The 16,022-nt window shown below is 44.5% G+C and overlaps 1 protein-coding gene across 1 annotated transcript; it reads right to left on the bottom strand.

Annotated features, from left to right (window-relative positions):
• Positions 1-916: 916 nt before the first annotated feature.
• Positions 917-15,070, bottom strand: zbtb45 (zinc finger and BTB domain containing 45). The gene is made up of 6 exons (XM_058046474.1): positions 14,802-15,070; positions 12,361-13,680; positions 11,921-12,058; positions 7,095-7,235; positions 5,656-5,938; positions 917-5,554 (listed from the first exon to the last, which is right to left on the bottom strand). The coding sequence occupies exons 2-6, from the start codon at positions 13,411-13,413 to the stop codon at positions 5,157-5,159; spliced, it is 2,013 nt and encodes a 670-aa protein (XP_057902457.1). The 5' UTR covers positions 13,414-13,680; positions 14,802-15,070; the 3' UTR covers positions 917-5,156.
• Positions 15,071-16,022: the final 952 nt, after the last annotated feature.

The raw sequence follows: 16,022 nt of genomic DNA on the forward strand, positions 1-16,022 counted from the left end.
GTTTCCTCCCACATTCCAAAAACATGCTAGGTTAATTAGCGACTCCAAATTGTCCATAGGTATGAATGTGAGTGTGAATGGTTGTTTGTCTATATGTGCCCTGTGATTGGCTGGCCACCAGTCCAGGGTGTACCCCACCTCTCGCCCGAAGACAGCTGGGAGGATAAGCAGTAGAAAATGAATGAATGAATAAATTAATAAATAAATGAATCACGGCTGCACGGCGGTCTAGTGGTTAGCACGCAGACCTCACAGCAAGGAAACCTGAGTTCAATCCCACCCTCCGCCATCTCTGTGTGGAGTTTGCATGTTCTACCCAGGTTTTCTCCGGGTACTCCGGTTTCCTCCCACATTCCAAAAAACATGCTAGGTTAATTAGCGACTCCAAATTGTCCATAGGTATGAATGTGAGTGTGAATGGTTGTTTGTCTATATGTGCCCTGTGATTGGCTGGCCACCAGTCCAGGGTGTAGTACCCCGCCTCTCGCTCGAAGACAGCTGGGATAGGCTCCAGCACCAGGAAAAGCGGTAGAAAATGAATGAATGAATGAATGTTTCGTCTTGCTTAAGATTTTAGTGACAAGCATTCCCAAAGCAAAATATTCCCACCTCCATGTTTAGTGTAGGGATGGTGTTTTTCGGATCACAGTCCCATTTCTCTGTCTCCAAACATGTCCCTTGTAATTGGCCTGGGTCCACTGGATCCCTGGGTCTACCCCACAAGGTAAAATCTTGCATGGAGTTCAATAGCAATGGCAGTTTAATAATCTTGTATTTCTTTCAAATTCCGATTTTCTTTTTGGTGGTTTTGTGGTCCATTCCAGTCTTGTGCAGGTGGCTAGCTAACCAATCTGGCATGTTCTCCAAGGTATACCGGGTTCCTCGTGCAAGTGATGAAAAAAGGAAGCAGTGAACGTTCAGTCATAGAAGATGTTTAATAAGAGAAGGAAATCTTTGAAATCACTTTTTTTTTCTTTTTAAATTCAATTAATTTCATCAACTACAACATCTACGTCCTCGGAAAAAAAGTTAAAATCATGCCTTGGAGCCTTTGTCGTACATAAAAGATGAGCTTTGTTTGTTTGTTTTTTCTTTTTTGTTAACTTTTTTTTTTTTTTTTTAAAGGATGACAAGTAGAATGGTTTATAAAACTTGTTGTGACGCATTGTGGGAGAGAAGATTTCCCGTAGAAAACATCCCAGAAGAAGAAGAAGAAGAAGAGGAGGAACATAAAAAGGCATCACACAGTACGTCACAAAGCGCTGACATGTTACAGTACTGTACATGGGTCCTTGAATGCACCACAAGCACTTTGCTGCTGAGAAGAAATGATAGCAACACCGTGGAGTGGCCGAGCAGAGCAGAGCAGAGCGCTGTGTGTTGGCAAATGAGGTAAATATGTCCAGAAGTAGAACAGAAAACACAAAAACAACAATTATTACAACACACAACAACAATAATAATAACAACAACAACAACAAAATGAGCACCAGAGGTTTGGCGTTCAAAGTTGACATTTAGCTTATCAGTGACAAGGAAGTGTGCACTCCTCGTCCGTCAACTTTCAAAATCAAAAAGCACTTTGCCACATTTTCAAAAAAAAAAAAGGGGACATTTGATGTCAAATCTTTATAGTGAAGTCACTATGAGAGCTTTCTTTGTTTTTGGAGAATAGGAAAATAAATCTTCTTAAAGTGATTCTTCACATGACTGCAATCCTCCATCCAACAAGGAAGGCCACCTTGGAGGTGCGCCAAGGGCAAAAAAAAAAAAAAAAAAAACCAAAAACCTAAAACCTAAAAAGAAGCCAAATACTTCAAAGGTGGAGGGGTGGGGGGGTTTACGTCTAGTTCTAAGAAAAGGGGATGTGCAAACTGAACTGTGCATAGAGATCAAATTGCAATAAATATTAATGTGATAATTCAATATTATCACCATTTTGACTTGGTCAAAACTCTTAGGGGTGATTGTACATTTTCATAATTCAGTTCAAAAACATTTTTTTTTTTTAGTGCTGTGAGGTTTTAGAATTCAAAATATAATGAGCCCTAAAAAAAAAAAAATCATTAAAAAAAAAAATCACTGATTTGTCTTCCACCGTTTACTTCCTCTCAATGGCTCTTTCACGTTAAAAGCGTTTTTTTTTTCTTTTAAAGTTCTGCATCACAGAGCAACAAAGAACAAAGTGAGCGCTACTGCCATGTACAGTATTCCGTTTCTTTTTTTAACTTGAGTATGAAACTTTTCAAACGTAAACTGATCTGTCATAGCTTTCGTTTTGTTATTATTATTATTTTTTTTTTATAACTGTTGGAGCTTCAAATATGACACAAAAAAGCCTGTCTTTGGACCACCGAGGTAATCATAGGTGTGTGCGTGTGTGTAAAATAAGCTTGAAATGTTTCCCAAACATTTCGTATTTGGAGTCCGTCCTGTTTCGAGGTATTTGTTCGCGGCCCGCTTGGGAGAGAGAGAGAGAGAGGGGGGGGGGGGGGGGGGCGCTTTTAGAAACCAACATGTCTGATGTATGAAGCTGAATTTTTATTTCACGCCGCCGATGTGCCGCCGCCGCCTCCTCCCTCGCCAAGGGACCACTTCCTGTCTGGTTTCACACAGTAAAGACCCTCTTTGTCCTTCTTCACAGTCAACTCACGTCTGGCCCTCAAAAGGGAATGACTTGCTGGATTGAAAACCATCTGATCGACCTAGAGGCCGTCCGTACGTGTAACTTCCGGTATGGCACTTGAAGGGCACACATTGAATGTGGCCGTGTAGGAACTCGGTATCTTTCTACGATATCGAGCAGATTAATGCGAAGTGCGGCGCATGCCGTGGAAACAATATTTTCCCAATGGTGTGAATGTGCATGGTGTGTTGCATAAAGACGTGAAAATTGCTGAAAACAAGGCATTGTGGTGAGATTCGCAGATGAAAATAACGCTTTTAATAAGTCGATCTGCGTTCTTCAACACCATGAATACATTCTTGTGTGTGTGTCCCTCGTTTTGCCGTGCTGTTACCCCATGGGGGTGTAGCGTATGGACATTAATAATATATAATCGTTGTACAAAATGCAAAGTCGACCCTGTCAGTAACTTTCCAGTAGCTAGCAGTTGACACAGGAGGTCCATTTTTGCTACTAGATTGTGTCGCTCTGCCAGAACACTGGTTTATTTCTAGAACTATTGTTTTTTTTAACCCTTAGATGCATAAGTGGGTCAAAAATGACCCGGTCAGGTTGTTTTCTTGAAATATCTTCGTAATTAAAAATTGTTATCATTTCATATTCCAGGTATTCCTCAAAAAACATGTTTTTTTTTTAACTTACTTATTATACATTTGAAGAAATTTTTGTTTTTGTGTTACTATCCCAACCTTCCATAAGTGGGTCAAAAATGACCCCGGTCAGGTTGTTTTCTTGAAATATCTTCGTAATTAAAAATTGTTATCATTTCATATTCCAGGTATTCCTCAAAAAACATGTTTTTTTTAACTTACCTTTTATACATTTGAAGAAATTTTAGTTTTTGTGTTACTACCCCAACCTTCCATGTAAAATATAATATGCAGTAGGTCGGCACGGTAGTCTAGTGGTTAGCGCGCAGACCTCACAGCTAGGAGACCCAGGTTCAATTCCACCCTCGGCCATCTCTGTGTGGAGTTTTCTCCGGGTACTCCGGTTTCCTCCCACATTCCAAAAACAGCTAGGTTAACTCCAAATTGTCCATAGGTATGAATGTGAGTGTGAATGGTTGTTTGTCTATATGTGCCCTGTGATTGGCTGGTGACCCCGCCTCACGCCCGAAGACAGCTGGGATAGGCTCCAGCACCCCCGCGAGGAAAGCGGTAGAAAATGAATGAATAATATGCAGTATAGGTATTACACCTGTCTGAGATACTGTCAATCTGGAATACTATACTATAGCATTGGCATAGGCAAGTATGCTATAGCATTATTCCTAACCAAAATGGCAAAAATGGCTTAAAAACACATTGATTCTAATATGGAAGAGTGTAGGGTCCAGTCACTCATGCATCTAAGGGTTAAACAGCTGAGGATGTGTGTAGTCTAGTGGGTGAAATGTTATTAATTGGCATCACGGTTAGGCTAGCCCATAGCGGGTGCAGAGTAAGCTTTGTAATATCGGCCGTGTATTATCAAATAATTGGGCACTCGTATAGTTGGTGCGTTGCATTCCAGTTCCTACGATATTTTAAACTTTGGTTTTAGTATACATTTTGCTTGTTATCGTCAAATTTGAGGGTGTTCAGACTCGGCTCGACGCGACGAGAGAGGCAGGTTTTCCGCATTTTTGATTTTTTTTAATGATTAACTTTCTTTCCCCCAAAATGTGAAAACGGCGCTCCGACTTCACTTGACGCCTCGCTAAGAATACTCCTGTCGTGACATCACCTGCAACCCAGCAAATGAATTGACTGTGAATGAAAGCGCTCTTCAATTGGAACCAATAATCTCCTCGCTAGCTTCCTGAACTGCAAACACCAATCCCGTGCCACCCACCCAACACCGCCCCCTCCCCCCAGCCCCTTAACACACATATGCTGTGTCTCAAATGGAATACTTCCGTCGGTACACTTAAGTATACTGCGTGAACCGTGTACTTAGTTCCTGAGTGCACCACTACAGTGCGGTGCTGTCCCATCTCAATATTTATAATATTTACTTCTTCTTCTCTACTTTTCAATGGACCAACTCCACCCCCATCCCACGTCTCCATTGTGCTATGACCGTATTGGCTACCGACGGTAGATGAAGTGTACTTACGCAAGTGCACCAGTTGAGACACAGCACTACAAAAGGTCCTAAGTGACGCCACGTAGACCCGCTCGGACCTCCTTTCAAGCGGCGCTCCCGCACGGACACTCCTTGGCAAAATTTCAAGTTTAGCTTAATACTGAGTGTGTCGGCCCCCCCCCCCCCCCGAGGGGCTCAGTAGAGTGACGGCGCCAGAACACTGAGGTTCTGGGAGGAAATACGGTTCTGTAAAGTTGTGCGGGTTCCAAAGACCATGTGCGGGAGACCCGTTTGAAAGTTCTACAAGCTCGGCCAGACCAGTGAGGCTGTTAGGACCAATGGCGGCCGGCTCAAAGAACAGACCGACTACCTTCCAACCCCCCCCGTGTCCCCGTCGACTCTAAGAGGAGGAGGCACCGTGGCCCGGCATGTTGGCCATGCCGCCCACTATGCCGCCCGCCCCGGCCATACCTGAGGGCCCCCCCATGGGGGGACTGTGCTTAGCGGGCGAGGTCATGCCGGCGCCGCGTCCCCCCTGGGGTTGGGGGGCATGCTGCAGGGCGTGGCGCTCCAGCAAGGTGCGGTGGGTGAAGGCCCGGTGGCACACGTTGCACTGGAAGGTGCGCTCGGCTCGGTGCGTGCGCATGTGCACGTTGAGCGAGCTCTTCTGGGTGAAGCGCTTGCCGCACATGGAGCACTGGAAGGCCCGCACGCCTGTGTGCACCACCATGTGTTTAAGGAGGTAGTCACGCAGCGAGAAGGAGCGCCAGCAGATGGAGCACTGGTGAGGTTTCTGACCTGGGGGGGGGCAGGAATTTGCACACAATTAGACTCCAGACTCCAATGTATGCCACACAACATCTTCTGAATGCTTTAAATCAGGTTGTTTCAGTTCTTACCGGAGTGGATGAACATGTGCTTGCTGTAGTTCTTCCTGGAACGTAACGATTTGCCACAGTGCGTGCAGTCAAACGAGGTCTCGGATCCTTGGGAGGATGGGGAGGGTCCTGAAGTGATGGCGGAGGTGGCGGTGTTGGTGGGGGGTGGCACCGGGGTCATGGAAGTCGGGGGCGGAGCCTGTTGGCTGTTTTCCGTCCCCGCCATGGTGTCCATCCCGCCCATTGGACCGCCCACGTAGAACGGTGCCGGCTGCGACTGGCTCACTGGGTACTGGAAAAGAAGCTGAGGGCGGAGACTCGAATTACAACAAATTAAAAATGCCTGGAGAAGAAGTCAGGACTTACTTCTTGGATTTTTCCTAATCTAAAGGCGAGCACAACAACAATTAATCATACACTAATCCCTTGTTTGTCACAATTAATGAGCCCCAGATTGGAATATTTTATTAGTTAGAGAACAGAAAACTTGTATACGACTTTCTAAATACAGCTTGTAATATTATTATATTATATTATATATATATTATATTATAATATATAATATAATAATATACTATATTACTATAATAATACATAATATATATTATATATACATATCAAATACATATCTATATAGATATCAAAATTTTTATATATTTATATATATCATATATATTTCTTATATTTTTATTATATATAAATGAATAAAATAATAAAATAAATAAAATAAACACCCATACAGTAGACATAACGACAGGAAATAAGACATATTGGCATAATAAGGCATAACAGACTCAAACGTTCCCAGATTGGAATATTTAATTAGTTAGAGAACAGAAAACTTGTATACGACTTTCTAAATACAGCTTGTAATATTATTATATTATATTATTATTATATTATATATATATTATAATATATAGTATAATATATTATATTACGATAATAATATATAATATATATATATATTATAATATATATATTATTATTATTATATATTATATATATATATATATCAAAATTTATATATATATTTATATATATCATATATTTTTCTTAATTTTTGTTATATAAATATATATAAATAATAAAAAATATTATTAATAAATATTTATTATATATATATATATATATATATATATATATATATATATATATATATATATATATATATACAAAAATAAAATAAATACCCGTAAAATAACACCCATACAGTAGACATAACGACAGGAAATAAGACATATTGGCATAATAAGGCATACTCAAGAGTGTTTTGGACAGTGTACTTCCTGCAGTGGCTAGTGTCTCCACAATCTAACATTACTGACACCTAGTGACCAATGTAGGATACTACTTATTACGTCTTTGAGTCTTCTGAATGGCTTCCTTTGCACGATAGTCCCTTTAAAAGGTGTCTACTACAGCATATGAGAATTGTTGTTGTTGTTAAAACCACTCACCTGGTTGTTGATGGACTGCGAGGTTGGGGGCGGAGTCAGAGGTTTGTTGACCCGTCCTCTGGGATTAAACGCCATGGCCTGAGGAGGTTCGCTCTGCGTCCAGAAACTCTCGGTGAACACTCCCTGCTCGTCATAGAAGTCCTGGAAGACACGTGAAGACGGTTATTAACCGCCCTGCAGTTTAAAGGATCCTTTGCTTCTAAGTACCCTGTCCCGGATTACCACCGGAGGCGTCGGGAAAAACCATGGACGCTTACCTCCATGATGCAGCTCTCCTTTCCTTGTTTGAGCTCCTGCTCTTCTTGTGAAATGTTCCAGTGCCAGTCAACACGCAACTGGCTGAAAACGTGTCACGCGAGTTTGTTTGATTCTCAGAGGTTTTTGCTTGACATCGCTGTGGAATGTTCTCTCAAAAACAGGTAGGGACATCGCTGATTACCGACATAATACGCAAGCTTGCATAAGTTGGAAGCAGATGCTGCAGTCGGACCAGTCAGACGACATTACTCCAACATCGAGTGTCATTTAGAAGTCGGTAAAGATCTAAAGACTGCTTTCGGTCCCTTATACAAGTCTGATGGAAATTAACTTGTCACTTCTCAAGCTTTGGCTTTCATTCTGTACGCGCAACAAATTCTAATAAATCCATCATTTTTTCTTGTCTGAGTTCAGTCTATGGAAAGTCATCATGAACATTCATCTGAGGTGAGCTGCAATATGCCTTCATTAGTCCCATTGGCATTTTTACAGCAGCAAAAACACAAAGCACACAAGAGTAGAAAAAGTGCAAAATATGCATAATACAAATCAGAAGCTATATTATATTAGATAGTTATATTATATTAGAAGTTATATAAAACCCACTCATGCACTGGGAGAACATGCAAACTCCACACAGAGATGGCCGAGTTGGGAATTGAACTCGTGTCTCCTAGCTATGAGGTCTGCGTGCTAACCACTTGTCCGCCATGCAGCCCCAGAAGTTTATTCATTCATTTTCTACCGCTTATCCTCACTAGGGTTGCGGGGTGTGCTGGAGCCTGTCCCAGCTGTCTTCAGACAAGAGGCGGGGTACACCCTGGACTGGTGGCCAGCCAATCACAGGGCACATATAGACAAACAACCATTCACACTCACATTCATACCTATGGACAATTTGGAGTCGCCAATTAACCTAGCATGTTTTTGGAATGTGGTAGGAAACCGGAGTACCCGGAGAAAACCACGCGGAGAACATGCAAACTCCACACAGAGATGGCCGAGTTGGGAATTGAACCCGGGTCTCCCAGTTATGAGGCCTGCGTGCTAACCACTCATACAGTGAAGAAAATAAGTATTTGAACACCCTGCTATTTTGCTATTTCTCCCACTTAGAAATCATGGAGGGGTCTGAAATTTTCATCGTAGGTGCATGTCCACTGTGAGAGAGATAAACTAAAAAGAAAAATCCAGAAATCACAATGCATGATTTTTTAACAATTTATTTGTGTGATACAGCTGCAAATAAGTATTTGAACACCTGTGTATCATCTAGAATTCTGACCCTGAAAGACCTGTTAGTCTGCCCATTAGAAGTCCACCTGCACTCCATGTATCATCCTGAATCAGATGCACCTGTTTGAGGTCGTTAGCTGCATAAAGACACCTGTCCACCCCATACAATCAGTAAGACTTTAACTTGTAACATGGCGAAGACCAAAGAGCTGTCCAAAGACACCAGAGACAAAATTGTACACCTCCACAAGGCTGGAAAGGGCTACGGAGCAATTACCAAGCAGCTTGGTGAAAAAAGGTCCACTGTTGGAGCTATCATTAGAAAATGGAAGAAGCTAAACATGACGGTCAATCTCAATCGGAGTGGAGCCCCATGCAAGATATCACCTCGTGGGGTCTCAATGATTCTAAGAAAGGTGAGGAATCAGCCCAGAACTACACGACAGGACTTGGTCAATGACCTGAAAAGAGCTGGGACCACCGTTTCCAAGGTTACTGTAGGTAATACACTAAGACGTCATGATGTGAAATCATGCATGGCACGAAAGGTTCCCCTGCTTAAACCAGCACATGTCAAGGCCCGTCTTAAGTTTGCATATGACCATTTGGATGATACAGAGGAGTCATGGGAGAAAGTTTTATGGTCAGATGAGACCAAAATAGAACTTTTTGGTCATAATTCCAATAAGCGTGTTTGGAGGAAGAAGAATGAAGAGTACAATCCGAAGAACACCATCCCTACTGTGAAGCATGGGGGTGGTAGCATCATGCTTTGGGGGTTTTTTCTGCACATGGGACAGGACGAGTGCACTGCATTAAAGAGAGGATGACTGGGGCCGTGTATTGTGAGATTTTGGGGAACAACCTCCTTCCCTCTGTCAGAGCATTGAAGATGGGTCGTGGCTGGGTCTTCCAACACGACAACGACCCGAAGCACACAGCCAGGAAAACCAAGGAGTGGCTCCGTAAGAAGCATATCAAGGTTCTAGCATGGCCCAGCCAGTCTCCAGACCTGAACCCAATCGAAAATCTTTGGAGGGAGCTCAAACTCCGTGTTTCTCAGCGACAGCCCAGAAACCTGACTGATCTAGAGAAGATCTGTGTGGAGGAGTGGGCCAAGATCCCTCCTGCAGTGTGTGCAAACCTGGTGAAAAACTACAGGAAACGTTTGACCTCTGTAATAGCAAACAAAGGCTACTGTACCAAATATTAACATTCATTTTCTCAGGTGTTCAAATACTTATTAGCAGCTGTATCACACAAATAAATTGTTAAAAAAATCATGCATTGTGATTTCTGGATTTTTCTTTTTAGTTTATCTCTCTCACAGTGGACATGCACCTACGATGAAAATTTCAGACCCCTCCATGATTTCTAAGTGGGAGAAATAGCAAAATAGCAGGGTGTTCAAATACTTATTTTCTTCACTGTATATACTTAAAAAATACTATACTATACTTAAAAAATAGTTTCAAGAAATTTATTTATAACGATTAATTTTTAATCTGAGTCATCAACTAATCGAAAGATAATTAATCGATTAAAATAATCGTAACTTGCAGCCCTACATTTAATGTTGAATGAACAAAGAGAAAGGACACAAGGACTTAAGTTGGTTAACGTTCCTCTGGTCTTCAAACCTGAGGAGGTCTCAGATTGTTGTTGTCTCGGATTAGCGACTGGGATGAAGCCGCCTTTCAGCCCTGACACGGCGCTGTGCAAGGGCGTCAGTTTCCTGGTCCTACAGGTTCTTTCTTCAAGCATCTGTTGCATGTTTTGTCTTTGCCTTCAGGGTTTTTTTGTTTTGTTTTTCGTGTCGCTCCATCGTCTGGTTTTAAAAGGCCTGTTTGGAATCCGCCAGTGCTCACACCAACATTCCCAAGGTGTTGATCCCAAAAGGCTTAGCAGCCTGTTTGAGGGTTCAGGGTCATGCGTCTCCACTCTCATCCCTCAGTGACTCAACAGCTTCACGACAGCTCAACATGGATTCTTAGCAGGGGGGGGAATTCTGTCTGATTTTAGGGATACGCAGTTTTGAAGATTATTTTACATAAGTTCACAACGAGGCCAGACTTAAGAAATCCCTCATTTATTGTGTTTAATTGGCTGCAGACCGACCGTGATAAGTGAATTCCCGCAATGTATTGATTCAAAATTAACATATAAAATAAATTTTCGTATTTTTTGAATATTTCATAGCTAGAGCAAAGAAACCTGTTCTCAATGTTAACATTATGAGAGCACTGAAGACACTCCTACTATTCTTTGTTTAAACCGCACTGCACAGACTACAGGACCTCTGCAGGGACACATGAGACAGCAACACCTAGCATAGCAAGCTACCGAGCTAACTAGTTGGCCTCTTCAATTTACTTACTCAAAACTTAAAATATGTTTCTGTCAAACAGAGTGGGGAAGAAGGACGAAATAAGAAGATAAAAACCTACCACTTCCACACGGAATGGGAGGACAACTTATTTTCCCGCTATCATGTTGGCCATGCAATGGCTGACTCCATGCAGTGTTAAGGTTATGTAATATAATATATAGTCATGTTAGTGTTTCATTACCGACGCATAGTGACCAGAATACTACATATCACTTGTACTTCAATATTTTTTGACAAAAAAACGTCATCAACAACCACAAAACAGCAATCATTATTGAGAATGACAGCAATGTGGTGAGGGACGACTGACGACATGTTTTTATTAGGGGTGCACTTAGCAATATTATTTGAATAGTCAGTGGGTAAAAGAATGATCATAAAATTATACTGCGCTAAACTCTAGCTATTCCATAAACTGTATTCTTTGCAGTACTTCTGCTAGTATTGTTGAGTGACAGACGCTCCACATGCAACCTGCAGGATTCGACCACAATGTGTTTATTTAATGTAATTTAATTTTTTTTAATAAATTTTAATTAATTTTATTATTTGCTTATTTAATTCTTCATTCATTCATTTTCTACCGCTGATCCTCACGAGGGTCGCGGGGGTTGCTGGAGCCTATCCCAGCTGTCTTGGGGTGAGAGGCGGGGTACACCCTGGACTGGTGGCCAGCCAATCACAACCATTCACACTCACATTCATACCTATGGACAATTTGGAGTCACTAATTAACCTAGCATGTTTTTGGAATGTGGGAGGAAAAACCGGAGTACCCGGAGAAAACCCACGCATGCACGGGGAGAACATGCAAACTCCACACAGAGATGGCCGAGGGTGGTACTGAACCCTGGTCTCCTAGCTGTGAGGTCTGCGCACTCCGTCTTATTTAATTCTTATTTAAATCATCTCCATTTGTGTTGCTTTTCAATCATAACCTCACCTGTCCAAATCCCGCCATGTGTCCCTGGTGGCCTTCCTGCTGTCCATCCCGTCTCTCGTCCTCCAAGGCGAAAGCTGTCCCGTCTGCATCCTGACCGCCTTCATCTTTCACCACCACGCCTTCGCCTCCTCCCAGCACCTAGAGGAGAACACGGAGTCTTAACACCAGGAAGGAATCAAAGGCGTGCAACATGCCAGCAGAACGAAGACGGCCAGTTTGAGCAGCTTTTAAACACGTTTAAAAATGACATACGCCAAACATGCAGAAGTCCGTAGAATTTCAACGCGTGTGGACGCTTCTCTGCAATTGTGCACCGACATGTCAGTCATGTGCGGCAATGCAGTGCGAGGAGGCAAAAGCGAAGAAAGGCAAACCAATGCAGCTCTGCATGCCTGAAAGCTGTAACCATGGCAACCCATCCCCATATTCACCCCTCCCACCTGGAGTCTGAGCGGCTGCCTCTGTTTGCGGCTGTGGCTCGCCCCCCTGTCTCGGTCAGCGTCTCTCCCCCGTTCTCTCCCGTCCAACTCCTCCTCCTCGCTGAAGCGCTCCATTCCCACCAGGTCATCGGAGAGGTCTGTGCCGTTGCCGCGGAGACTGTCCCTGCCGATGCTGTCCACGCTGCCCACACCGGAGCTGCAGCTCGCAGAGATGCTTCCTGTGCTGGCGGCGCCATTGGCCGTCTGCGCCAACAAGTCTCGGAGCTTGTAGCGGACGTCCTGAGTGCAGCTGGGGCTCTGCTTCATAAGTATGGACGCTGCTCCGGGTCCCAGCCCGTCACCATCGCACATGGACCCGGGCCCGATGTCCCCCAGCGCCATCAGACTCACGCTGTTGGCTTGCTCCATTGGGCCGGGCCCGCTCTCGCTCACGCTGATGTTGCCACCCAAGCCCGCCGCGCAATCCACCATAAAGTTAGGAAAGTTTGGGTAGCCCCCACTCAGGCTGCCCCCACCGGAACAGCTGCCACTGCTTTCCCTCCCTTTACCCCCGCCACGCTCCTCTTGTTTGGGGAGAACTCCTCCGAGCATCCCCCCTCCTGTGGCTGCAGCTGCTGCCGCTGCTGCCGCCGCCGCCGCTGCGGCAGCTGCACTGGCCGCCCCCGCCGCCGCCTTCCTCTGAGAGATGATCTGAGTGCACTCATCGATGACGGTCTTGATCTGCAGGATGCTGGCGGCGGTGAGGATACAGAGCGCCTGTGACTGCAGCACGACCAGTGAGCCGCTGTACATGAAGTCGACCAGCTGCTTCACTGTTTCGGCCGGCACTAGCGGCGGCACGGAGATTTCCGAGTGGCCTAGCAGCAGCTTGTCCTGGAAGAAGGGGCTGCCCGCTGCCAGCACGCAGGCATGCGCACGCAGCGAGGCGTCATGGATGCGCACAGTCACATCGCAGAAGAGGCCCTCGCGCCGTTGCGTGCGCAGGGCCTCCAGCACCGACTGGCTGGAGTTGTGCAGGTGGATGTAGTGCACCGTCTCGGTGCCAGACGCCATGGCCGGCGGCGGGGGCGAGTCGCTGGGGACGGGGTGGGAGTGGGGGTGCGGGTGGGGGAGGGGAGGGAGGTGTCTGGGGTTTTGCGTCAGCTTGAGGGATGAGGAGGATGGGGAGGGAAACGGATACAGCGCATGGGCCACGGTGGGGCCGTGTCCCTTCAAAGAGTCATGGGGCTGACGCCGCCGCCCGTCAAACTGCTGTCACTCTCGAGCCACGAGAGCCGCCAACACCGTCCTGAATGGGATGGTCGGAGCCCCAGGATTTCACTGAAAAAAAGACAGATATTCTCTTTTAGAGAACGGAGTAGAACATTCATTTGTGCGCACTTCGGGTGCACTCGGCAGCCACACGACACTGCAATTAGCAACCCGTTGAAAGTGGACTGAAGTGTGACAGTAAACATTGGATATTTAAGGACTGCTTACAACAAAAAAGTAGTAGTTTAGTTTAGTTTCCAGGTTGATTTTTCTTGTTTTCCTATTATCCTCAAAGGCCCAAGAGGTTTCTTCCGGCAGCTCTTGTGAGCTAGCTTTTTTATGTGGTGTAATTTGACAGTTAATTACATTTTTTTTAATGGTGTACTGTTGGTGTAATTGTTATTTCAAATTCACCTTAACATGTAACAAAACAGATCAAGAAGTAAAAAAGGTAAGAAGAGCTGTAAATATGAAGCTAATTGTTGAGTGACGAGAGAGTCCATTTCTAATTGCTAATGCTAACCATAATGACCCCAGCCAATCAGCCGCTCGCCTTACGTGGAGCACCTGTGCATCACATGACAGCACGTGCCCGCCACCTCTGTGGGGTCATTTTTATTGAATGGTGGTCTCAGCGGACACAAGGATAGCCGGAAAAGATGTCACCCCCCTTTGAGACCGCTGAGCAAACTCCAGGGGTGTGGTGAGCAGTTTGACGTTGTACAAATAAATCCTGACCGGACATGTTGCCACGCTCTCTGTCCCAGTTTAAAGGTTGTTGACCAAGCGAGTGACGTTAGCTGGCAGCGTTGACGTGCTAACGCTAGGCTAGTAGCGTTAGCTAGCTGTTGACATTAGGAGCTCAACTCCCGCAGGAAAATAAGCGCGAAATGCACCGGTGGTTACGAGCACACGGAATGTTTCTGTTGACTAAATACACTGTTAAATATACAAGGACACCTGGCAAAGTGTCTAGCTTAGCATATGAGCAGCTATCCGTGCTCGCACCGACGGTCCAGTCCGAGCTAAGCTAACTCGGTGCTAGGTAGCTAGCTAGCTGGTATTATATGTCCAAGGCACAGAAAAGTTAGCATGCCAAGCTAACAGGCTGCGACCATTTTCTGCGTTTAGTGTGTCACAGTCGAGTACAGTTGCATTCCGTGCACGGTATTAAATGTTGACTCTCATACCTGTGACGTGTAGTGACACTTTGGGCTCTTGTTTGCTTCGGAAGGATGGATGCAGGAGGAGGAAGCCGTCAGTTGAACGCTCCCAAGCTGCTGGGTGAGGGCTGCAAACAAACACTCACACGCACGACAACATGCACGCACGCACACACAACAGGCTCGGAAGGACGTGATGTTTCAACGCAGTAAAAAAAAAAAAAAAACACGCAGAGCTCTCTGAACGTCCACGCAGTGCTCTCAAAGAAACACACGCATGCTCATTGCTGTCTGGGAAAATAGGACAACTTACATTGACTCTCCCGCGCGCACACACATACGCACCAAGTAGCGTTCAGGAACACCTGTAAACGCCCACACAGTCTTGAGGAAAGAACACACAATAAGACAAAGACTGTTGTTTCAGTGGTATGCATTTTAGGACATTTGCAGCATTGGTTCACATTAAAAAACTGCACATATGTCTTACAAACAAATAAATAAGACTTTTCAGAGGAGGCCAAATCTCACAGACATCAGAGTCCCTAAAAACGGAGTCTCTAAATGAATTACCCGAGAATTATGGGCATGTGGATCCCCACATAATGGCAAATTTCTCAGCAGAAAACCACAGCTTATTGACCAAGTCGGTGACATTTATAAATACGTAATAACGCAGGTAAAATGTACAGAATGCATGATCACTGGTTTTGCTGGTGTTGCAATTTCACACTCTGTTCAGCGCTCCTTGCATGCACCATGAGTGAAACATATATGTAACATATATAAGGTTGTGCAGCGGAATCTAATAATTACAACAGTCACTTTTATTGCAAATGTTGATCCAAAATTTGAGCATAATGTCAATGTCAAGCTTGCAGAAGGGTTTCGAGGGCTTAGTGAGCTGTGTGTCAAAAATACCATTTGCCGGTGAACCCTGGAACATAATGTTCTACATAGGAATATATAGCAAGTGCCACAGCAATATAATAAAGGCAAATATATAATCCTCATGCAAAGTTAAGATATGACTGACAAATCAAATCAAATTAGGCACTATAGTCTACATCCATTACATTTTGCTGGCTAATGTAGAGGGTATAGGAGTTGATGAAAAATGAATAAAGTCTTTGGGGAGGTAATTGAAAAGTGTTTAGGGGCTACCAGCTCCGCCATCCTCGCCTCTCTGAGGAGGAGCACTCGTTGTCACACACATTTTGTCAGATGCACCGCTGGTGCGGTAGAGCT

Source organism: Doryrhamphus excisus, chromosome 1 (assembly GCF_030265055.1).
Source record: "Doryrhamphus excisus isolate RoL2022-K1 chromosome 1, RoL_Dexc_1.0, whole genome shotgun sequence".
NCBI lineage: Eukaryota > Metazoa > Chordata > Actinopteri > Syngnathiformes > Syngnathidae > Doryrhamphus > Doryrhamphus excisus.

Bases quoted from the DNA above. Each gene is read 5' to 3' on its own strand.
- zbtb45 (XM_058046474.1), bottom strand. From the start codon at position 13,413: ATGGCGTCTGGCACCGAGACGGTGCACTACATCCACCTGCACAACTCC. The intron at 7,236-11,920 runs GTGAGGTTATGA...CGTGTCTTCCAG, and splicing joins ACATGGCGGGATTTGGACAG to GACTTCTATGACGAGCAGGG. The intron at 5,939-7,094 runs GTGAGTGGTTTT...CTCCGCCCTCAG, and splicing joins CGCAGTCCATCAACAACCAG to CTTCTTTTCCAGTACCCAGT.